Raw genomic sequence first — 25,540 nt, 5'->3', positions numbered from 1 at the left:
AAAAGCAGAGAATTTTAGAAATAGAAATACTGAGTACAAGTGGACAAAAGCAAGGAGATAAACAGTAAAACAAAAGTTTACCTGGAATCCCTTAAAAATTTCAGATTATCCACAATAAGTAAATATTTGCACTCCATTGAATAAAGAAGTAAACAGAATTTTTTTTTAATCCTTCACTTGCCTAAGAGAAAACATACTTTGATTGATATGTCTTACCAATATGCTGAGAGGCACTTGGTAAAGCTCTACCCATAAGTAGTAATACCAGATTGTAAATCAAAGGCTTACTCTATGAATAGCTGGTCAACACCCTAATAGCCCAATAGAGGGTTTTATGGCAAGCCTCTCTGAAGCATGAGACCCTCAAGCCAGATTTCACATTCCTTCCTAACTCCCACTTGTACCACTAGCCAACTGCAACCGGGAAGGATGAAGAACTCCCTAGCATATGAGTAATAATGCAGGAAGAAGAAAGATGATTGGATCAAAATGGCAAAATAGGATACAGAAAAGAAAGGTGAAATGCAACCTTTTAATGAACTGTAACCCCCATTCTTAGCAAACAAGCCCTGCACTGGAATTTGGCCCAATCAGAATAATTTATTCTCCTAGGAAATCATGACAGAGTAAAAAAAGTCTATCCTGATGGTTTTGTCTATGGTCTAATTCTGGAATGTTGGTGATCTTTTGTTCTGCTAATTTGTTAATGTGAACTCATTATTCCTAAGAAATACCCACTGAAATTATAATTATGAACCTCAAAAAGGTTTTCTAGAACAAACTTGACTTGATTCTGATTGGGGTTTTTTTGATCTGTGCTAGTTTCCTTTTGCAATATTTTTGTAAAATTTTTGCATCAATAATAATAAGTAAATTTACCCATAGTTTTTATTTTTTGTTCATTGTCATAGTTTAACATCAGTATTACACTTACTTCATTAAAGGAATGCATTTGATGCTATTGAGCCATTTAATTAGGATTGGAATTATCTTTCTTTTTCTTTATTACATGGCCCTAAATATCTGGACCTGGAGTTTAAAATTTTCTCTATTTCATTTATGGAGATTATTCTATATAGATATTCTACTGCACAAAGAATTATTCATTTAATCTAAGTTATCAAGCTTATTTCCATAAAATCGAACAAAGTACTTTATTTTTCCTCTGTTCCTGAATTAATTTTGTCATCATTTACTTTCTTTACTTGCAACTTCTCTACTTTTCTTCTTGATTAGTTTTCTCAGTTATTTATTTTATTGAAGAATTGTAAAGCTTTTGAATTAATGCATTGTTTTTCCATTTTCTTACTAATTTCTGCTCTTTTACTTAGCTGTTCCTGCTTTCATTTTATTGATTTTGTTGTTCTTTTCACCTAATTCACTTAGCTGCATTCTTTCCTTTCACTGATAAAAGTAATCAAGGCCATGAATCCTCCTCTGAGCTTTAGCTATATCTCACAAGTTTTGATATGTGATTTTTAATGATCATTTTTCTAGAAATTTTTCAGTTACCTTTTTTCCTCTGGACAAGAAAGAGACAGTTTTTTTAAGTTTCCATGTGGAGGAGCATTTATCTTTTTTGATTTTCTTATTATTATATGGTTTGTTCCATTACGGTCAGAGAATAGTATCTATATTGTTCCTACTTTTGGGAACTTGGCATGTGCCATAATATGTGGTGCATTTTCATCAAACTTTTATTGGCATTTGAAAAGATGTGCTCTCTATTTTCAATGAAGAAAGTTTAATACAGGTCCATAATATCTAATTTTTTATAATACTATATCTTTTGTATTGATACTTAATTTTTGTCCACTTGATCTGTCTAATCCTGAGAGAAGCAAGTTAAAATCACCAACTACTAATATACTTTCTCTGCATCTCCCTTAATTTCTACTTCATGAGAGTTGTTTATATGCTATTTATAATTTAAATGAAGTTCTCATGTGTCCATTATGAATTTTACACTTTACATTATAAAGCACCCTCTTGTCTCATTCAATTTTTTGGCCTGAATTCCATCTGCTTAAATAATAAGATTGTGACCTCTACTTCCTTTCTGTTTGCATTGTCTTGTTATGCCTTTGCCCATTATTTTATTTGTTGAATAAATGAAAGAACTTTTCTGAGTCATTTTATTTTAGGCATGTCTTTGTATATTGCCAAGAGTTTCTCTTTTACCTAACCTAAAAATATTTTTATATACGCTAAGCCCATTTACAGTTAATTTGGCAGATTCAGTGGTGATGTTTAATTTATAAATAATATTACTGTTTTATGTTAAATATGCTGTTTATATGAGTATTTCTTTTTTAAAATCTCGGACTGTGTCTTTTGGTGGGTTTTTTAAATTATACTTTTTCAGATACTTAGGAAGGTGTATATTTCAGGATTGTCTTGATAATTTTACTTTTTATATAATACAATTAATTCTCTCTTTAGATACTTCCTATTAGTTTTCTGCTTGCACATCATAAAATTAGCTTATACCTTCTCCCTTTTCCCATTCTCTTTGTGTTTACCTTTGTACTCTTAAATAAATTCTAAATACAACTATTTGATTTATCCACTTTAAGAGATATCTTTAGACTCCCAGATATTACAGAAAAGGCCATCAGCAAGCTTATTTTATATCCTTACACATTTCTCTACTTAATCTACAATTACTGAGAAAAATGTTTCTATTTATCAATTTCTTCTTGTAACTCTTGTCTATGTTCTCTTATATATTTTGTGGCTTTGTTGCTAGGTACAGACTGGTTTAGCTTTATTATAATGCTCATGGTGACTTCTTGTTATTATGCAATGATCATCTTTGTCTCTATTAATGCCTCTGATCTTAGGCTTTATTTTTAGGTATAAGTATAACTGCACAAGCTGTCTTTTGTTAGTGTTAGTTTTGAGTATCTTATTGAACGCTTTGCTTTTAACCTTTTCATACCTGTAGGTTTTCTTCGTAACTCATGTGATGGGCATATGACTAGCTTTTGTGATGAGTACAGTACAATAAGGTATTTTGAGAGGGAGAAAGACCACATTCACATAACTTTTATTGCAGTATATTGTTATAATTGTTCCATTTTATTATTATTTATAGTTTTAATCTCTTATTGTCTCTAATTTATAAATTAAGCTTTATCATAGGTATGTATGTATAGGAAAACAAACAGTATATATAGGGTTCATTACTACCTGTGGTTTCAGGCATCCACTGGGGGTCTTGGAACACATCCCCCGTGGACAATGGGGACTACTGAATTATTAATCCAATCTGAAAACCTTTTTCTTAACTCCAAATTTAAGCTATTTACATTTATTGTGATTACTAAGTTATCTGGATTTATTTCTATTACGATATATTGTATTTTCTATGTATTTTTCTTTTGTTTTTTTTCTCCTTTCATCATTTAAACTTAATAAATTTTTAAGTATTCTTTAATTTCCCCCTACTGGCTTAGGAGGTTTCAAATTCTACTGATGTTAGTTAGAGTTACCCCTACATTTTTACTATGACTACTGAACTTGGAAACATTCTAAATTAGTCAGTATCTCTACCCTCCCTCCAAACAAAATTTTAGAATACTTTAACTGCCTCATTCTCATTTTATTTGTGATTGTTCCATCATATTCTTAATTTTAATAATAATAACTGTTAGTGATTTTCATAGTCATTTTTAATTCCTCTTACTGATTTATCAGTATTTTGGACAGATTTGTGTTGTTGGTGTGTGTGTGTTTCTTGTCTCTGCTTCTTGTATCCCAATTTGTCTTTCTGGGTTATGTATCTTTCTTACTTAAGTGGTAACAAAAACAAAAAGAAAATGACAACTACAATACGATACCACTTCTTATCTGTAAGACTGGCAAAAATCTAAAAATTGACAATACTTTGTGTTGGTGAGAATGTAGGGAAAGAGAGGAACTCATCTATTGCTGATGGAACTGTGCATTAATACCACCTCTAAGTAGGCAATTCTGCAATATCTGTCAGTATTAATAATGTGTATACACTTGGGCTCAGCAATGCCCTCTTTAGGATTTTAACTTATTGGTGTTCTTGCACATGTGTATTACAGTGTCTACTAATTGACATTGCCTACTAATAGCCAAAGACTTCCAATAATCTTACTATCCACCAAGAAGAGACAGGCTCAGTGAAACAGTATGCTATACAAAATAAAATAGTATACTCTATTAGTCATATATTCTTAAAAGTCAAAGTCTTTACATTTTTAAAAAGTAAAGTTCTGAAGAGTGAATTTAGAGAGCTGTTACCTGCAAAAATAGAGAACAGGAATATATACATTTTTTATTAAACATACATTAAATTTTTTGAAAGGATAAACATAAAGCTCAGAGTATGGATTGCCTATGTCAGAGATATTGCCAAACTGTGGGGAAGGATGGGAGTGAGGATTTCTTCTGTATACCTTTTTGTGCCTATTGAACTTGAAGCCACATTAACACATTGTTTATTCAAAAACTGTGTCTTTTAAAAAGAGAATAGTAGGAGGGTAAGTGGAAACAGAGAGTATAAGCAACTCTTTGGACGAGTTTTGTTGTAAATTTGGCAGAGTCCACCTTTTCCTACCTGTGTGACCCAGGCAAGTTAGTAAATGTTTCTAAGCTTCCATTTTCTCATTCTTAGAATTAGGGCAGTAATACCTGCCACATGGGATTGTCTTGAAGATAAAGAAGATATAAGTCAACATTTAGCACAACAGTTAGCACATAGTAAGCACTCGATGAATGATTTTTGTCATTAAAATTATTGTAATTCAAAAGCCCTAAAACTCTAGGTTCGAATCCAGTACTTCCAAGGACCACTAGATGGCAATAAGACTCGATCCGACAGCTCTGTCCACCTAGCACCGAAACCAGAGATCTTTGTTTTCCTTATGAATACTTAGTCCTTTCCCCCAAAATGCTGACAACTCCACTCTTGCAACTCTTGATTCACACTGCCATGTGGACTCCAAGTGGCTACACCCCTTGGATGGGAAATAAAGGACTTGAAATTCAATGTTACTTCCACATTATTTAGGGCAGACGGCATGGAATGTTGTGTGGGGCTTCAAAGAAATTTATGAGAGTTGCCTAAGGTTTCCCTTTCTCCATGCACATCTTCCTTTGGACAGAGTAAAACAGGGCTGCGTGGAAAAGGTATTGAAGGTGAGTGACAAGAGATAGGGGAGATTAAAGGGCAGGGATGGTGCAGGGGACAGGAGGGGAGAATGGAAAGAACTAGAACATTGGGACAACCAGAATTACTAATATCTGTGGTTCCCAGACAGAACCCACTTGTAAGGATTTGTCTGTCTAGGTTGAATACTTTGATGGTCAGTGAACATTTTTCTGTCCCTGACATAAGGCTGACCTGGGAACTCCCCTGAGACAACAAATTTTCAGGACATTAAGATCCTAAAGATGCCTCATCTTTCTGTACTTCCCATTGGGATACCTGAGTTTTCTTCCCAGCTCTCGCACTGTGCGATTGATTAGCCATGAGATTTCAAGCCAATCTCCCTTTCGGTAAAGTAAAATTTTACTGCTACATGATTTTTAAGATGCCTTCCAGGTTTAAAGTATTATAAGTCTATGGGTATAATGACATTGAGGATATCAAAGAAGTTTAACACATCCTCTTCTTCCATGAGTTTCCATAAGGTTGGGAGCACAGGAATTATTATTCCCATTTTATAAATAGAGAAGGGACATTAGGTGGGGAGAGGAAGGAATCAGGCCAGACTTCTCTCCCAACAAATGCGTGATTCACCCTCAGTGACAATTAAGACATAAATCGGTGTGGAGCAGCAGGGCGGCAGCAGGGTGAGACTCACCTGCCTAAGGAACTCCCAGCTCTCACCCCACCCTGCTCCCAACAGTTGCCAGGCAGAAAAAAATCCACAACAGAAGCTCTGGCGAGTGCATTGCTAATGCTGGGAAGTACCTGCTGTTACTGGGAATGTGAAAGTTTCTCTTTCCTAGAAGAGGCACCTTCAAAGCTAAGTCCCTCCCCGTAACCAGCATACAGCTTTGAATTTTCAGTGGCTGGAGTGTGTAGGGAGGGTTGAGGATGAGGAGAGTGGAGGAAGGAGACTTATTCATTTATCCAATAGACATTTACTTATTGTCTCCTATGAATGGATCCTGTGCCAGGCAGCCAAAATAAAGCTTACTAAAATATGTGGCCCTCTCTGCAGGAGCTCATGGTCTAAGGGAAGGACAAACGTGTCATGGGGTTTAGAGTTTAGTAAGGGCTGTGAAAGAGGTAAGTCCCAGGAGCAATAGGAGAACACAGAAAAGACACTTTCTCCAGTCTGAGGAGACAGAGAAGGCTTCCTGGAAGACCGCCCCTGTGTTAAGTCTTGAAGAACTTGAGGAAAATCGGGGGAGGGTGGTGCAGGGAATGGCAAGAAAACACCCTAGACAAAGATATAAAGGCATTAGAAGGTGCAAAGTTCGTTGTGGCTGAAGTTCAGTGCAATAGAAAAGAGTGAGACTACCTGACTGGAAAACTGTGCTCTGAGGAAGATCTGAGCAGAAAGAGATAGAGGCCCTCCGCAAGGTGGGAGACCCCTTAGAGAAACAGACTGCCCGCGAGGCGGTGGAAACAGTGGACTGGCTATTGTAGATTGAGGAGGAATTCAGGTGTCCCCCAACGGACTGAGGTGGTTTTCTCCCCAGAGGAGTGGGCCCCTCCCAGGGACTGGGGAGAGGTGGAGGTGATGCCAGAGGCAGAGACAGTGAAGGAATATGAAAGCCGCAGAGGCAGATGTGATTCCAGCACTCGACCTGCCACCGTGAGAGTAAAGCTTGGTATAATCCTTTTACCCCTGACGTCCCGTGGTTGTTATTTGGTCTCACCGAATCCAGAATGAATATGACCATGCACAGTTCCCTTTGGGCAAGACAATTGGCATGTGAAGGATTTTAGAGAAGTAGCATCATCCTATGTGCCTTCTAGAAAGAAAAATGATGTTATGAAGAATGGCTAGAATAAACAAACCAACTGTAGGGAGACCTCTTTGGAGATGAGATTATCTAAGTCTATGAATGAACCCTGTAACAAGGCTAGAGGGAAGATAATAGATTCAGGGCTAATCAGAGCCAGAAGGCAAACAGCTTTATTTGATCTGATTGTGAATTAGAGGTGATGAACACAAGATGTAATATAATTTATTGGTTGAGATTGTGGACTCGGGGTCAAGCCTGGATTCAATCAATTCCACCACTGGTAACCTTGGGGTAGTTATTTAATCTCCTTTAGATTCAGTTTCCTCATCTATAAAATGGGGATAATAACCAACCTTTACTCTCACGGTGGCAGGTGGAGTGCTGGAATCACATCTGCCTCTGCGGCTTTCGTATTCCTTCACCGTCTCTGCCTCTGGCATCAGCTCCACCTCTCCCCAGTCCCGGGTGAAGGATAAGGACTAAAACTGATAATACATTTAACATACTTAACATGGTTCCTACTCATATTAAAACTCTATGAATGGTAGCTATTATCAATGTTTTATTAACACTATTAATTAGGGATCTGTGCTCTGCCCCTCCATACCCTAGCTTCCCCAAAAATATCAGACACTAGTGGGAACGGGGAAGAGTACAGAAAGACAACCCCACGAATAAGTATGTCATATTGGCTAATATGTATCTCAAAGAACAGATAAAAGACTGAATGATGACCAGCGAAAGTACCCATGATGACCTCTGGAAATGAAACCGAAGGTTGTTTTTACTTTTCCATGAATGTGTGCTATTTAAATAACAAAGAAAATATTTAAAAATATATTTATTGTGTCACAATATCGTACTCAGCCCCAGGCAAAGATCTGTTCATCAAGGAGAGAAAGTTCTGGAGCTCAGCACCTCCACCTGGTTGCGGGATGAAAGCACATGTGGTCACTCGTTCAGCCCTAGAAACAACCACCCAGGGCCACAGCCCCAGGGACCCTGGAAGCAGGAGCTCCCCCGGGCAATGCAGACGGCCGTGGGAAGGGCACAGGTCCCCAGGGCCTCAGTCCTGCAGCTGCTGCACCAGGCGGCAATAGGGGTCCTGCCCCCGCAGGAGCTGGGCGTGCTGCAGCAGCGCCCCCTGCCGGAGCACCAGGATCTGGTCAGCGCTCTGAACGGTCTGCAGCCTGTGAGCGATCACCAGCACCGTGCGGTCCCCGCGGGATTTCCAGTCCTGCAGCTGAAGGGGAAGGACCATAAACGCCTCAGAGAGGTTAGAACGCGAGCGACACCACATCCCACTGGGCGCCACCTCGTGGGGTTTAGGGTAAAGGAGGCAGAAACAGGAGGAGGTAGGAGAGAGGAAGATGCCGGTCTGCAGCGCCCTCCCGGCTCGGCTGTGTCATTGCGGCTGGAAAGGAGCCGTGGAGGAATCCGGCAGCGCCCACACTGCCGCATTCTCCATTCCACTCCCCACGCCTAAAGAGGCACTCTTCCCACTAGCGGGCCACGTGTCGTCCCACACCCCCACCCCCATCCTGCACAGGCCGATCCTCCCTACGTGACCCCGCGGTCCGCTGCCTCCCACCCCAGCGCTCACCGCCTGCTCGCACTGCACGTCCAGGGCGCTGGTGGCTTCATCCAGGATGAGGACGCGTGGGTCCCTCACGAGGGCCCGGGCAATGGCCAGCCGTTGTTTCTGTCCCACAGCCAGCTGGTTCCCTTTCTCCCCTACATCTGAAGAAACCGAGAAACCCCTTTCCTCACACAAGTGACCACACAACATACTAGCCAGGAGCAGGAACAAGCGCACGACTGGGATTCCCAGCAGCAGCGGTTAGGAGGGAAGGTCTGGTGTGCGGAGGCGCGGCCGCGGGGAGGACTGGTGTTGGGGAAGGAGGGAGAGCGGGTCGAGGGCCGGGCACAGGAACAGCAGACGGGGAGCCACGGGCCACAACCGTCAACCGCAAGAATAAGCTCGTTTCTCTTTGGTCGGAGCGTACCTGTATCCAGGCCATCCTGCATGTCGTTGATAAACTCCTCAGCGCTGGCAGCCCGGGCGGCAGCCATCACCTTGTCATCACTGCAGTTCTTCAGTCCGTAAGCGATGTTGTCCCTCACAGAACCCGAAAACAGCACAGGCTCCTGCCCGACCAGGGCCACCTGCGCAGAGGAATGCGAGCAGGGGCTGTGGGAGCCCCCAGGGGTCCCCCTTCCTCCTCATCTTCCTCCCCCACAATGGACTCCTGTGTTGTTCCCACCACCGCCCGCGCTCCCTCCGTACTCGCTTCTTCGCCCCCATCTCCTGCCCCTCTTCCTCCCCGCCCACCTGTCGGTGCAGGTAGTGGTGTTCGTACTGAGCGATGGGCTCCCCATCCAGCAACAGCTGCCCCCCGGTGGGCTGGTACAGATTCTGCAGCAGGGCAGCCACTGTGCTCTTCCCAGACCCATTGGGTCCCACCAGTGCAGTCACCTGACCCGGACACAGGGTGAACGACAGCCCCTGAAAAAGCCAGGGAAGAGCTAGGGGCTGCCTCTTCTCCCTCAGGAGCCCTCCGCTTCTCTTCCTATCGGAGTAAGACCAGCTCCTCAGAGGCCACGACATGGTCACACACAAGCCGCAGGGGGCGAGGGGGCCACTTTCTTCCGGTGGCCTCTTTCAGGCACCTTGAGCACTGGCTGGTCAGGACGACTGGGATATGCAAAGGAGACATCCTGGAACTCCACAAGCCCCTGCAGGGCGGGAGGGGCCCGGGTTCCGGGTGGAGGCAGGTTTGGCTGTCGGTCCAGGTAGCGAAAGACCTTCTCAGCAGCCCCCACATTGCTCAGCATATCCCCACACATGTATACCAGGGTCTGGAAAACAGGAACGGAGGCCCAGCTAATCACACACAGCGCCACCAGAAACCAGCTCCCAGCTCCTCCTTCCACCCCAGCCACCTTCTCCCCTCAGCCACCTTCAAAGGTGCCGTTGAGATGGAATGTAAAAGCGGCACCATAACCGCAGTGGCCCACTTGTAAGGAGACGTTCATCTTCCTCCCACGCAGCATTACTTCTCTGCCCAGACCTGTCAATCACAGCTTTGCCTTGCCTGATTGGACAGTGACCTCTTTAAAAGCAGGTACTGCTCCCACCTCGTCTTTGTAGTGCCCCCCGCCCAGTGCCTAGCCCAGCTGCCCCATACGCGAAAGATGTTACACAAATATCTATGAAAATTATAAAATAAAGCCCAAGCTGGAGAAGCTATTTTTGGAAACAGGTCAATATAGGGAAATAACTAAATGTTCATCCTGTCTTTCCTAATCAGACGGTGCCACCCAGTAACCAAATAGCGCATGAGGGAAAGTCCCCTTGATAGATGTATTTCAGCTAATAAATGAAGGAATGGTAGTGTTTTTCAATCCCTAATAATTTAATGGATCAGGGTATTGAGCATCAATGACTGATGCCACCACAGATATGTATGAGGTGCAACACATACATTTATACTTCAAGTGGGAATTTGACCACTGACTGTATTTGAAGAATTTTAGGAATCATTGTTAATTTTTTAGGCATTAATGGCTTTGTGGTTCTATTTTTTAACGTTGACATTTTAGAGATACTGAGATGTTTACCGATGAAACTATACCTTGGATTTGCTTCAAAATAGTATGGGTAGGGGGACAGGTGAAGCAAGATCGGCCATGAGTTGATAACTGTTAAAGCAGGTGATGGGCACATGGGGTTCGTTACAATTTGTCCTTCTTTTTTTCCTTGCATATATGTGAAATTCTCCCTGACACAATGGGTTGGGTTTTGCTTTGCTTTGTATTGTATGTTCAAGGAGAACAAATAAAGCCCGAGGCCCTGAGGCCAAAGAGAAGGACAGGGGGGCAGATAAAAAGCAAGCACGGGCCCCTGACTCACACACACGTAGGAGCCCACGTCCTCCTGGAAGAGCAGGAAGGAGAGCAGCCCACCGCGGGTGAGGTCTCCAGCCAGGACCTGCCGCAGTCCGCAGCTCAGCATCAGCACCTGCAGCGCCAAGTTCAGCATCTGGGCGGGGAGAGAAAGGCGAGGCTGAGAAAGTCCCCATCCTTTCCCCTCCTAGCACCCCAGCGGCCACGGAACAGCTACAGGCTCCCCACTGCTTTCCCCGTACCATCCCTGTCCTCTCAACCCCAGCCCCTCAGCCTTCTCACCCTCTGTAGGAGCAGGTAAAGGGCACGTTCCAGGTCTCGACGCCAGCACAGCTGCCGGTGTTTTTCAAGAGCCTCTTTATAGCGACAGACCTCTTGTTCCTCGGCCCCAAAGCCACGCACAGTCTGCAGCCCTCCAACTGCCTCCTGCACCACCTGCCCTGCTTTCGCCACTGCGTCCTGGATCTCCAGAAGCACTGCCTGGAAAGGTGGGGCCGGCGACTGAGGGGGTGATTCAGCCGAAGGCAGCAGATCCCATCCCCATGTCTCCTTAAAGCCCTTGGGATGCTCCCCAAATCTACCTACAAATGTCAAACTGTACTCTTCCCCTCTTCCTTACATTTCTTTCCAGAAGGGATAATGAAAGGGAAGGAGGGAGGCAACAAAATATTACTGAGCTCTCAGTGCCACACAGTGTGGCCCTAAAAGACCTAAAACAGAGTTAAAGCCATAAAACTCTAAGAAGAAAACACAGAGGAATAATTTTCTGACACTAGATTTGGCAATGATTTCTTGGATATGACATTAGAAGTCGAGGCAAAAAAAGAAAAAAACAGATAAACTGAATTTCATCAAAATTTAAAACTTTTGTTCATCAAAGGACTTCATCAACAGAGTGCAAAGGAAACCCACAGTATGGGAGAAAACAGTTGCAAATCATATATCTGATCAAGGGTTTATGCCCAGAATATATAAAGAACTCCTACAACTCAACAGTTAAAACACAACCCAATTTAAAAACGAACAAAGGACTTGAATAGACATTTCTCAAAAAAAGATATAAAAATAGCCAAGAAGTACATGAAAAGGTGCTTAACATCACTAATTAGGGAAATGCAACCCATACTGAGCTATTACCTCACAACCATCAGTATTAGGGTGGCTATTATTTTTTTTAAAAACGTTGTGTGTGTGTGTGTGTGTGTGTGTGTGTGTGTGTGTGTGTGTACACATCAGAATTTTACTCAGCCATAAAAAAGAAGGAAACCCTACTTTGAGGGTATTATGCTAAGTGAAATTAGTTAAACAGAAAGAAAAACTGTATGATCTCATTTTATATGTAGGAAGTAAAAGATAAAACAAACTCACAGACAAAGACTTCAGATTTGTGGTTACCAGCAGTGGGGAGTGGGAGGGAGAGGGGATGAAGATGGCCCAAAGGATTCCAATTATAAAATTTATAAATACTACAGATGTAATTTTTAAAAAAAGAAAACCCTTGTGCATTACAGGTGGGAATGTAAAATGATACAGTTGCTGTGGAGAGCAATATGTTGGCTCTTCAAAAAATTAAAAATAAGAGAATTGCCATCCAATCCAGCAATTCTTTCTACTGCTGGGTATAGAGTCAAAAGCGTTGAAAGCAGAGACTCCAACAGACATTTGCACACCCATGTTCACAGCAGCATTATTCACAATAGCCAAAACATGGAAGCAACCCAAGTGTCCATTAACAGATAAAAGGATAAACAAAATGTTGGCCCTTCAGCATGGAATATTATTCAGCCTTGAAAAGTTAGAACATCCTGATACATGTACAACATGAATGAACCTTGAAGACTTAAGCCAAGTGAAATAAGCCAGTTGCAAAAAAGACAAATACTGTACCATCTCACTTAGATACCTAAAGTCATCAAATTCACAGAGACACAAAGTAGAATGGTGGTTGCCAGGGGCTGGGGGGAGGGGCAAACAGGGAGTTACTGTTTAATAGGTACTGGGTTTCAGTCTGAGAAGATAAAAAAGTTCTGGAGATAGATGGTGGTGATGGTTACACAACAAATGTGGATGTTCTAATGCCAGTGAAATGGCATTAAAGTGGTAAATTTTATGTTGTCTATATTTTACCACAATTTTTTTAAAAGAGAGAGAGAAAGTGGAGCTGACATTCAGACTCGGACTTCCTGACTGCCTGTTCTACTCTCTCCACACTCCATCTAAATTTCTTCTGCTGAAATTAGGGGGAAACCCTCTACCTAAAATGCTGTAAGATGGCATTTTAATCCTTTGAGGAAAGTATGTACAGACTCTGGAGAATCTGATGAGGTTATCCTCTCCCCAGAAAAATGTGGCCTCCCTCCCTCCCCCCACAACGCCCTCCTTTCAAACACCCCCTTCCCCCTCCCCCCACACACACATTTACATAAAGTCCAAGGGCTCAGGGACCTTCTGAAGCCTGTCAGATTGCTGCTTTTAAAGGCTGAGAAGACCTCTAGGAAAGCTTTATCCTTCCCTGGGGATTCCCTAACATCCACACATACCTGCCGGCGGACACTGTACACTTTCTCAGTGGATATTACAAGAGGCAACTTGAGCAGGGAGAGGAGGGTGAGTCGAGGTGACAGGTTGAGCATGAAGATATACAGTCCCACCACTTTCACCAGGCTTCGCAACAGCACGTTGGCATTCAAAGGAAGCCAGCAACTCATTAGTTTGGTATCTGAGTTCAGCCTTGAAGTCAGCTCCCCTGGGGAGGACAGAACAGGTGAGGAAACCACGTGCAGTGGAGGACCCCCAGGGACTCCCTCCTGACCTGGCCTTCTGATACAGGCCCTCCTCTTAACACCCTCCCTCACTTGCAGGAAGCCCAGGAGAGGCTGCCTTGCCACCCTGCCCCAAAAGAGGGCAAAGCAGCTCCAGGCCCTGGCAGGGGAGGGCAACTGTGGGTCAAGGGATGTCCAGGGGAAGCCCAGATCTGGACTCCAGGCCCCACCTGTCTTAGTCTCCTGGAAGAAACCGAGGTCCTGGCGCAGCAGGGAGGAGAAAAGTCGCTCCCGGATGCGCAGGTTGATTCTGGACATGGTTATGAGAAAGCAGCTTCCTCGACAGCCTGCAGACAGTGAGCTGAAGGGTAGGGAGGGGCCAGAGGATGAAGGGGGGAGAGAGAGAGGCAGGTAAGAAAGGAAGGAGAGAGAGCAGCAGAGGAGAAAGCATGGAATGCAAAGAAATACAAAGTTGGGGAAAATAAACCATGAGAGGCAGAAGAGAAACAAATACGAGAGACAGGAAGACAAGAGGGGCAGGAATAAACAGGAAGAAGAAGGAGACATGGTGAGCTAGGTGAGGGACAAAATCATAAGTACAGTATTTGGGGGTTACTATGCTGAACACAATAGAAATGCAAAGGTGTTGTGAAAAGAAATAGCCTATGGCTTACTTCTGACCTGACCTCCCTCGATGCTGCCCACCCAGCCTACCACTCTGTCCTGGTCTCTTTCCTCCCTGCCTCCAGAATCCTACTCCCTAGTCCCAGATTCTTTATTGTGGGAACTGCAGTAATGAACTCCCCACCCTCCCATTCTCTGAAGCCCTAGAATCATGCTGCTTCTCATCTATATTGTCCCTGCAGTTAGGAATTCCTCTTAGACCAAGCAAATTTTTCCGATAAAACTTAAGTTGAGCATAGAAGCTGACATAGAGAGAGATAAAAGGATCTCCAGGAATGAAACAATATTAAGAGAACTGTGTGACCAATCCAAAAGGAACAATATCCGTATTATAGGGGTTCCAGAAGAAGAAGAGAGAGGAAAAGAGATGGAAAGTATCTTAGAAGAAATAATTGCTGAAAAATTCCCCAAACTGGGGGAGGAAATAATCGAACAGACCACGGAAATACACAGAACCCCCAACAGAAAGGATCCAAGGAGGACAACACCAAGACACATAATAATTAAAATGGCAAAGATCAAGGACAAGGAAAGAGTTTTAAAGGCAGCTAGAGAGAAAAAGGTCACCTATAAAGGAAAACCCATCAGGCTAACGTCAGACTTCTCGAAAGAAACCCTACAGGCCAGAAGGGAGTGGCATGATATATTTAATACAATGAAATAGAAGGGCCTTGAACCAAGGATACTGTATCCAGCACGACTATCATTCAAATATGACGGTGGGATTAAACAATTCCTAGACAAACAAAAGCTGAGGGAATTTGCTTCCCACAAACCACCTCTACAGAACATCTTACAGGGACTGCTCTAGATGGGAGCACTCCTAGAAAGAGCACAGCACAAAACACCCAACATATGAAGAATCGAGGAGGAGGAATAAGAAGGGAGAGAAGTAAAGATTCTCCAGACAGTGTACATAACAGCTCAATAAGCGAGCTAAGTTAGGCAGTAAGATACTAAAGAGGCTAAACTTGAACCTTTGGTAACCACGAATTTAAAGGCTGCAATGGCAATAAGTACATATCTTTCAATAGTCACCCTAAATGTTAATGGGTTGAATGCACCAATCAAAAGACACAGAGTAATAGAATGGATAAAAAAGCAAGACCCATCTATATGCTGCTTACAAGAAACTCACCTCAAACCCAAAGACATGTACAGACTAAAAGTCAAGGGATGGAAAAACATATTTCAGGCAAACAACAGCGAGAAGAAAGCAGGGGTTGCAGTACTAATATCAGACAAAATAGACTTCAAAACAAAGAAAGTAACAAGAGATAAAGAAGGACACTACATAATGATAAAGGGCGCAGTCCAACAAGAGGATATAACCATTCTAAATATATATGCACCCAACACAGGAGCACCAGCATATGTGAAACAAATACTAACAGAACTAAAGGGGGATATAGACTGCAATGCACTCATTATAGGAGACTTCAACACACCACTCACCCCAAAGGATCGATCCACTGGGCAGAAAATAAGTAAGGACACGGAAGCACTGAACAACACAGTAGAGCAGATGGACCTAATAGACATCTATAGAACTCTACATCCAAAAGCAGCGGGATATACATTCTTCTCAAGTGCACATGGAACATTCTCCAGAATAGACCACATACTAGGCCACAAAAAGAGCCTCAGAAAATTCCAAAAGATTGAAATCCTACCAACCAACTTTTCAGACCACAAAGGCATAAAACTAGAAATAAACTGTACAAAGAAAGCAAAGAGGCTCACAAACACATGGAGGCTTAACAACACGCTCCTAAATAATCAATGGATCAATGACCACATCAAAATGGAGATCCAGCAATATATGGAAACAAATGACAAAAACAACACTAAGCCCCAACTTCTGTGGGACACAGCAAAAGCAGTCTTAAGAGGAAAGTATATAGCAATCCAAGCATATTTAAAAAAGGAAGAACAATCCCAAATGAATGGTCTAATGTCACAATTATCGAAATTGGAAAAAGAAGAACAGATGAGGCCTAAGGTCAGCAGAAGGAGGGACATAATAAAGATCAGAGAAGAAATAAATAAAATTGAAGAATAATAAAACAATAGCAAAAATCAATGAAACCAAGAGCTGGTTCTTCGAGAAAATAAACAAAATAGATAAGCCTCTAGCCAGACTTATTAAGAAGAAAAGAGAGTCAACACAAATCAACAGTATCAGAAACGAGAAAGGAAAAATCACGACGGACCCCACGGAAATGCAAAGAATTATTAGAGAATACTATGAAAACCTATATGGTAACAAGCTGGGAAACCTAGGAGAAATGGACAACTTCCTAGAAAAATATACCTTCCAAGACTGACCCACAAAGAAACAGAAAATCTAAACAGACCAATTACCAGCGACGAAATTGAAGTGGTAATCAAAAAACTACCAAAGAACAAAACCCCCGGGCCAGATGGATTTACCTGGGAATTTTATCAGACATACAGGGAAGACATAATACCCATTCTCCTTAAAGTTTTCCAAAAATAGAGGAGGAGGGGATACTCCCAAACTCATTCTATGAAGCTAACATGACCCTAATACCAAAACCAGGCAAAGACCCCACCAAAAAAGAAAACTACAGACCAATATCCCTGATGAACGTAGATACAAAAATACTCAACAAAATATTAGCAAACCGAATTCAAAAACACATCAAAAGGATCATACACCATGACCAAGTGGGATTCATCCTAGGGATGCAAGGATGGTACAACATTCGAAAGTCCATCAACATCATCCACCACATCAACAAAAAGAAAGACAAAAAACCACATGATCATCTCCATAGATGCTGAAAAAGCATTTGACAAAGTTCAGCATCCATTCATGATAAAAACTCTCAGCAAAATGGGAATAGAGGGCAAGCACCTCAACATAATAAAGGCCATCTATGATAAACCCACAGCCAACATTATGTTGAACAGCGAGAAGCTGAAAGCATTTCCTCTGAGATCGGGAACTAGACAGAGATGCCCACACTCCCCACTGTTATTTAACATAGTACTGGAGGTCCTAGCCACGGCAATCAGACAAAACAAAGAAATACAAGGAATCCAGATTGGTAAAGAAGAAATTAAACTGTCACTATTTGCAGATGACATGATACTGTACATAAAAAACCCTAAAGACTCCACCCCAAAACTACTAGAACTGATATCGGAATACAGCAAAGTTGCAGGATACAAAATCAACACACAGAAATCTGTGGCTTTCCTATACACTAACAATGAACCAACAGAAAGAGAAATCAGGAAAACAACTCCATTCACAATTGCATCAAAAAAAATAAAATACCTAGGAATAAACCTAACCAAAGAAGTGAAAGACTTATACACTGAAAACTACAAGTCACTCTTAAGAGAAATTAAAGGGGACACTAACAGATGGAAACTCATCCCATGCTCGTGGCTAGGAAGAATTAATATCGTCAAAATGGCCATCCTGCCCAAAGCAATATACAGATTTGATGCAATCCCTATGAAACTACCAGCAACATTCTTCAATGAACTGGAACAAATAATTCAAAAATTCATATGGAAACACCAAAGACCCCGAATAGTCAAAGCAATCCTGAGAAAGAAGAATAAAGTAGGGGGGATCTCACTCCCCAACTTCAAGCTCTACTATAAAGCCATAGTAATCAAGACAATTTGGTACTGGCACAAGAGCACAGCCACAGACCAATGGAACAGACTAGACAGTCCAGACATTAATCCAGACATATACAGTCAATTAATATTTGATAAAGGAGCCATGGACATACAATGGTGAAATGACAGTCTCTTCAACAGATGGTGCTGGTAAAACTGGACAGCTACATGTAGGAGAATGAAACTGAACCATTGTCTAACCCCATATACAGAAGTAAACTCAAAATGGATCAAAGACCTGAATGTAAGCCATGAAACCATTAAACTCCTGGAAAAAAACATAGGCAAAAACCTCTTAGACATAAACATGAGTGACCTCTTCTTGAACATATCTCCCCAGGCAAGGAAAACAACAGCAAAAATGAATAAGTGGGACTATATTAAGCTGAAAAGCTTCTGTACAGCAAAAGACACCATCAATAGAACAAAAAGGAACCCTACAGTATGGGAAAATATATTTGAAAATGACACATCTGATAAAGGCTTGACATCCAGAATATATAAAGAGCTCACACGCCTCAACAAACAAAAAACAAATAACCCAATTAAAAAATGGGCAGAGGAACTGAACAGTTCTCCAAAAAAGAAATACAGATGGCCAACAGACACATGAAAAGATGCTCCACATCGCTAATTATCAGAGAAATGCAAATTAAAACTACAATGAGGTATCACCTCACACCAGTAAGGATGGCTGCCATCCAAAAGACAAACAACAACAAATGTTGGCGAGGCTGTGGAGAAAGGGGAACCCTCCTACACTGCTGGTGGGAATGTAAGTTAGTTCAACCATTGTGGAAAGCAGTATGGAGGTACATCAAAATGCTCAAAACACACTTACCATTTGACCCAGGAATTGCACTCCTAGGAATTTACCCTAAGAATGCAGCAATCAAGTATGAGAAAGATCAGTGCACCCCTATGTTTATCGCAGCACTATTTACAATAGCCAAGAATTGGAAGCAACCTAAATGTCCATTGATAGATGAATGGATAAAGAAAATGTGGTACATATACACAATGGAATACTACTCAGCCATAAGAAAATGGCAAATCCTACCACTTGCAGCAACATGGATGGAGCTGGAGGGTATTATGCTCAGTGAAACAAGCCAAGCGGAGAAAGAGAAATACCAAATGATTCCACTTATCTGTGGAATATAAGAACAAAGGAAAAACTGAAGGAACAAAACAGCAGCAGAATCACAGAACTCAAGAATGGACTAACAGGTACCAAAGGGAAAGGGACTGGGGAGGATGGGTGGGTAGGGAGGGATAAGGGGGGGGAGAAGTAGGGGGGTATTAAGATTAGCATGCATGGGGGGGTGGGAGAAAAGGGAGGGCTGTACAACACAGAGAAGGCAAGTAGTGATTCTATAACATTTTGCTATGCTGATGGACAGTGACAGTAAAGGGGTTTATAGGGGGGACCTGGTACAGGGGAGAGCCTAGTAAACATAATATTCGTCATATTAGTGTAGATTAGTGATACAAAAAAAAAAAAGGCAGTTCCTGTGTGGTAACCTCCAATGAGTTCTACACAAGGGTATAAAGGGCATGTAAAAGTGTAGGCAAAGGGTCTGTTTGTGTTTATACAGAGGATCAAAGCCTAATTGGGCTCCCCCGAAAATGAACTAAGATACAATATGAAAAAGAACTTCCAACATCAGCACTCTCGGGAAGACTCATGCCAGAAGATGACCATCAAAAAACCCCAAGAAAGATCCACGCACTGCTACAGCTGTAGATGCACTCATCCCACCAGTTCCTGGACTTGCCATGGGAATGAGGAAGGAGATATCTAAGCTGGCCTGTGCATACAGTAAAACAACAAATTTGACTGGATCTATATTGTTGGAACTCAACCAAGAATTAGGAGAAGTGCAAATTGTAGCACTCCAAAATCTTACAACTGCAGACTATTTACTGTTAAAAGAACATAAGGGATGTGAACATTCCCCAGGAATGGGTTGTTTTAATTTGTCTGATTTCTCTCAGACTGTTCAAGTTCAGTTGGACAATATCCACCATATCATAGATAAGTTTTCACAAATGCCTAAGGTGCCTAACTGGTTTTCTTGGTTTCACTGGAGATGGCTGGTAATTACAGGTATGCTTTGGTTATGTAACTGTACTTCTACTATGTTAATGTGTGTGCGCAATTTAAGTAGTAGCTTAAAACCTATATATGCTGAAGCTACTCTACAAGAAGATATGTCAAAGAAATAATCAATCTTCCCATGTTTTCTGCCGCCTGCTACTTCTACAGCTTTTCTTCTTCCTTCCTAATTACAACCCTTAAATAGAATTTGTGCCTCATATCAAATTTACCGAGTATCATAATTCTTCCAAGTGGTAAAGATACCTCAAGACAAATGCTGGGCATAGAAGCCACAGGGCATAAATATGCAAAGAAATAAAAAGCTAACCATTTCAAACAATAAGGCTTCTCTCTCATTTACCAACTTTACATTTCCCTGTATGGCCCCAGAAGATGACTGGTTAGCCAGAGACAGGTAAGATTCCTCAAGGGAGGAACAACCTAAGACAGGCACAGTCGCAGGGGGGTCATCAGGTTAGAAATTGGGGATCAACAGAGGTGAGGCTTAGAACCTCACCCCCCCTGTTCTGAGAGAAATCTTCTGCATACGTGGTTGTTTTATTGCCCTGGTCTAGCTTGGATTAACACATAGTCTACAGGCACACACCTGATCATCTACATGTGCTCTCTTACAACACTAAACTATGTTTTCTACCTTTATCTTGTATCTACCTACCACTTCAGCATTTTATTAAAAATAATAATAATAAAGAGAGAAATGTGGTATCCACATATAAATCAAGTATAAAAACCAAATGAGTATTCATATTTGAACTGACTGTTAATAGTTCATAATGCATGAGCAAAACTGAAAGTTTCTGTGATGACTGCCCTTGTACTGTTCACCATGTAACTTATTCACTATGTAAGAATTTGTTCTCCATGTAAGAACTTGTTTGTTATGCCTCAGAAGATTGGAGACTGACGAAAATTAGGCTTGGGGTGGATTAATGATTGTGCATTGAGCATTGACTCCCCTATACAGAATTTTACTATTGTTAACAACCATTTGATCAATAAATATGAGAGATGCCCTCACAAACAAAAAAACAAAACAAAAAAAATGTACACACTTCCAACTGTAAAATAAATAAGTAACCGGGATGTAATGTATAGCATAAGGAATATAGTCAAAATATTGTAACAACTTGGTATGGTGATAGCTGGTACCTAAAATTATCATGTATATCAATGTTGAATCACTATGTTGTACACCTGAAACTAATGTAATATAATACTGTGTGTCAACTACCCTTCAGTAAAAAATAATTATCTACAAAAAAAAAAAAAGTTAAGCTGAAAGTGTGAAAGCATAGAAAACGGGTATATTACAAAATATAGACTTCCAATACAAATTACTGTGTTTGAAAGGCTGTTGGCATGGTCAAACATAAAATGACTAGGGTTTGGACTGTGGTGATCGCAGTGAGAATTTAGAGAAAGGAGCCATAGGAGAAACATTTTGAAAGTAGGAAATGACAGGGCTAGTGTTTGACTGTGAGAAAGGCATCTGCATGCTGATATTGAGGATACAGATGCTTTCATGAGAATAAGAAGGGGGAACCACCTCCAGGGAGACCAGGAGGGAGGGAGACTCATTGGGAACTCTGGGTATGTGGAGTGTGGGATGTGGATGGGTCACCTGATGGAAATGTCAATCAGGCAGCTGGATTACAAGGCTGGAGCTGGGCATGGAAATATGGATCTGGGCGTCACCCACAGAGATGAACTGAGTGAACCCAAAAGGAAATATGTTCTTAAAAATCAAAGAACTGAGTCAAGGAAAGGCCATATTTAAGGGCCCAGAAGAGGAAAGGTCTCCAGAAGAGGTAGAGTGGATTGGGAAGTAGAAAGCAACTTCATAAAAGCTCACTGAAGAAAGAGATCAATAATAAGAGATTAATGCCAAATGCTAAAGAAGCAAAGAGACCTGAGGACTGACTTTTTTTTTTAAAGCAGTGGCTTGATCAGTAAGAAATTCACTTCTGAGTAACTGATTTCAGCAAAGATCGGATGCAGGCATAATGAAGAACTGGTTCTTGAGACTTTCTAAACAAATTACAACCACAAAAGAAGGTGCCAGTCTTACAAAACGGGCTGGCATAGGCTGTAGCAAGGGAGTCACCTGCACACCCCAGAGAGTGAAGCCTCCTTAAATTTTGCAGCCCAGGTACCTGCCTCCCAGTCTCCACCCTATCAAGCAGTTAGTTTTTTGTAGACAGTAGACTCCTGGGTATGTCTAAAAAGAGGGACAGGCAAATGAAGTGCAGAGTAAAGCTGCTGGAAAGAAGTGATAAGTCCCAGAATAAGTTCTTCAAGATTGGCAAGATGAGTTAGGGAAAAGGGTCAGGAGAGAGAAACATGCCCACCCTGACAAGAGGATAATTTTGGAAACAAACAGGGTGGGAGGTAGAAGACAGAAAAGACACATGGAATTTCTCATGGTGATGAAAACGTTGAGAGGCTACTGAGAGACTGTCCATTTGACACCCACCCTCCTTTTGTACCACCCTCACTCACACATGTATCTATTCTAATGTCATTTAGACTTCTAAGATGTTGGGTAAAAACAGTGAATGAAGGAATGAGTGAACAGATGCATGAAATAGAAGAGTGAATAAACAAATCCATGCATAGTTTAGTTTAAATGTTCTGTGCTTGCTGCACAAAGGATCTGAAAACAGAGTTAGGAAGTGAGGGCCCCTGTAAAGATTTGGGACTAGCAAAGGGGTCCAATCGCCCATGACCTACCTCCCAACGGAGAAGAGACACATGAAAAAGATGGCACTGCTGAAGGCATCGGGGTCAAAATCACCTCCCAGAATGTCAATCACACGACCAGAATAGTAAGGGATAAATGTCTCACCTGAAAGAGGCAGGAAGCAGAACAGGTGAATGTGCTGGGACCAGGGCCTCCTCCCACCTCCAGTTTACAACACCCTGTCCTAACTCACCCAACACAGCGACTATGAGGAAGAAGAAGGCGGCAGAGAGGAAAGGCAGGTCTGGCCTGGAGAGCTTCAGCAGCCTCCACATCAAGGCTTTGCTGTTCTCCTGGCCCTGGTCCCTCTCCTGGGGGCTCAGCACGGCCCACACTGCACAGCTGAGCCCTGCAGCCCCATACCCCACCAGCAGCCAGCTCCAAGGGGCTGAAGCTGCTCTGACTGGGGGAGCACTCAAGGGCCCCATCACCAGGGCCCGCAGGGATAGAAACAGGGGGGTCCCCAGGCAGAGTTGGGGCAGCAGTGTTCCCACATACCCCAGAAGCCCTCCCAGCGTTAGCAGCCACCAGAGCCCTCCCAGTCGCAGGGTCCCCTCCAGCCACAGGCCCAGAAGCCCTCGGGGAAGCAGAGCCCCCAGAGTGCCCTGAAGCAGCCAGAGTAAGGCCAGGTCCACCAGCAGCAGGGAGGCCCAGGGTCTCAGGTCGAGGAGCCGCATGGTGTTATCTGCGGGTCAAAAGTGGAAAATTATAGAGGCGGAGCCCAATCCTTGTCCTCACTCCCACTCCGCCCAACCTGTCCATCTGATTTTCATTTCATCCAACCCTACCAGTAAAGATCCCCTGGACCCCCTGCTCATCAGCACGTCCCTCCCGGGACAGAAGGCGTTCTGCCTGTCAGAGAGAGCTGGGGAGGCTGACCATCTGGAGCCACATCCTTTAAGAAACTTCGCAGGACTCTCCTCCCCGCCAGGCGGTCTCCTCCCTGGCACTACCCGCTGTCCCCAGAGACGGGAAGCAGGGAGCGCGGAGGGGGTGGCAGGTTGGGGTGGTCCCTGTTAGGGCTCCAGGCTCCCACCCGCACTCACCAGTGGCGGCCCCGGCACTGCAGCTCCGGAGGTCGTTGCATTAAGTGGTGGGGACCGACCTCTGAAGTGCTCGCGCGCAGTCTGTACTTGCTTTCCCCCTTCTGAGCGCTGGCGACGCTTTCCAAGCCACGGCGAACTGGCGCTCGCTTTCGCTTTCGCTTCCTCGGCCACGGCGACCGCGCTGGGCGGGGCGGCCAGCAGGGGGCGCGCGACACCTGCAGTCCGCCCAGCCCCGCCGACTCCTGCTCGCACTTCCCAGGGCCCCAGGGCGTCACTCACCCTTAGCAACGCTTGCTCTGGGATAGAAAACGGCCGCAGTTTTTTTTTTAATTGTCAACAAGTAACATAAAGCTGTTTCGAGGATTGGGAAGTTTTGTAATTAAAGAGCCACTGGATTTTCTTACGGTAAACTCTTAATACCTCAAACTCTAAACCTATTATGGGAACTGCCTCCTTCCCCAATCGGAGCTCCAGTTTTAGGGTCCTGGGGTAAAAAGAAAGCCAGATTCGGAGCGAGAAACACACAGGACCTATCCTACATAGAAGGCTCCAGCCACTTTCACCAGGGCCTGAGGAGGTTTCCACTTACAGATTTTGAGCTGAGAAGGCCTTGTGCCTTTGTCTTCATCTGTCCTCAGCACAGCGACTTGAGCAGAGCACATATTCAGATGCTTCTAAATTTGGGCTCCAAACTATGTTGAAAGCACCTTGGGCATATGAGGGAAATGGACTTGTTTCTTGGTCTATTTTAACACTGATTACAACAGTAATCAGGCTTCTATCCATCCTTCCTAGCTCAGAATCTGTGGAACATGCAGATTTGTTTACTCCAGAAATAACTCTTCAGGTTGAAACCACCTCCCAAACTCACAGTTCCCAGAGGGAGGATCACTTGGATTCCAAACCACCCCTTTGAAATGTTATTGGTGAGACTACCAATGATTCATTTCAAGCTCAGAACAGTTGGGGGGGGATTACTAAAACTACTCCAACCCTGTCCATTCTGGGAATTTAAAGTCCTCTCTCTAATGAATATTACTCCATGCTCAGCTGCTTCCCATTTTTGTTATTCCTTTGATTAACTCTCCTTTGAGAGGGGACATCGTTCATATTCCTTCTGGCAGTTCCAGATGATTCAGAAGATCTCATCAGGTTGATCTCATTTTCCTCACCTGGTTACTTTCTGCTCATATTCCTCACATCAAGGAGTCCTCCTCGTCTCCTCCTCTTCCTCTTCAATCATGGTCCTGTCATCTTACAATTGAGTGAGCTGCATCACGAGATTGAACCCCTACAGTCCATCTTTGTATTCAATATCCAATATCCCTAAACTGTTATTTCAGGTAAACAATACTGTGTTTGCAATTACCGCATACATGTGAGGTGAAAGCTTTTTCATCTGACTTTACAAAGTCAGAACCAGCTGTTATAGGTACCCTGTCCCCAGGCCCCCAAACTATTAACAGTGGACTACACAGAAGTCTCTATGTGTATCGCCAAGTAAAGCACTCCAACTTAAATTAAATTGTAAATAAGTGTCTGCAGACAACAATGATCGGCCTTCCTGAGGCCCTAGAGAGATGAGTGTGGAAGGAAAACCCTGGAGAAATATTTGGTGAGGCCCATTTCTTAGGCAGGGTTTGAGTGTCTTCTCAGGAAA

The 25,540-nt window shown here is 42.9% G+C and overlaps 1 protein-coding gene across 3 annotated transcripts; it reads right to left on the bottom strand.

The window, feature by feature from the left end:
• Positions 1-7,783: 7,783 nt before the first annotated feature.
• TAP2 (transporter 2, ATP binding cassette subfamily B member) lies at positions 7,784-24,057 on the bottom strand. Of its 3 annotated transcripts, none has more exons than XM_057493787.1 (13): positions 23,881-24,047; positions 23,623-23,699; positions 23,028-23,519; positions 22,825-22,939; positions 13,856-13,986; positions 13,404-13,609; positions 11,146-11,343; positions 10,871-10,999; positions 9,628-9,816; positions 9,290-9,463; positions 8,964-9,123; positions 8,561-8,697; positions 7,784-8,200 (listed from the first exon to the last, which is right to left on the bottom strand). In XM_057493787.1, exons 3-13 carry the CDS (start codon positions 23,509-23,511, stop codon positions 8,024-8,026), a joined length of 2,100 nt encoding a protein of 699 aa, XP_057349770.1. In that variant the 5' UTR covers positions 23,512-23,519; positions 23,623-23,699; positions 23,881-24,047; the 3' UTR covers positions 7,784-8,023. The 3 variants fall into 3 exon arrangements, with proteins under 3 accessions (XP_057349770.1, XP_057349769.1, XP_057349768.1); XM_057493786.1 differs by having other exon boundaries at positions 23,623-23,686; XM_057493785.1 differs by lacking the exon at positions 23,623-23,699 and having other exon boundaries at positions 23,881-24,057.
• Positions 24,058-25,540: the final 1,483 nt, after the last annotated feature.

The sequence above is a fragment of the Manis pentadactyla genome, chromosome 16 (assembly GCF_030020395.1).
Source record: "Manis pentadactyla isolate mManPen7 chromosome 16, mManPen7.hap1, whole genome shotgun sequence".
Lineage (NCBI taxonomy): Eukaryota > Metazoa > Chordata > Mammalia > Pholidota > Manidae > Manis > Manis pentadactyla.
The sequence above is the reverse complement of the archived record's forward strand: the minus strand, read 5'-3'. Positions and strand labels throughout refer to the sequence as shown.

What these genes read in the sequence shown, in the direction of transcription:
- TAP2 (XM_057493785.1), bottom strand. Translation starts at nt 23,511, where the DNA reads ATGCGGCTCCTCGACCTGAGACCCTGGGCCTCCCTGCTGCTGGTGGAC. An exon ending in TGTCTCTTCTCCGTTGGGAG is followed by an intron (nt 13,987 to 22,824) that starts GTAGGTCATGGG and finishes CCTACCCTTCAG; the next exon opens with CTCACTGTCTGCAGGCTGTC. An exon ending in ACGTGCAGTGCGAGCAGGCG is followed by an intron (nt 8,201 to 8,560) that starts GTGAGCGCTGGG and finishes CTTCCCCTTCAG; the next exon opens with CTGCAGGACTGGAAATCCCG.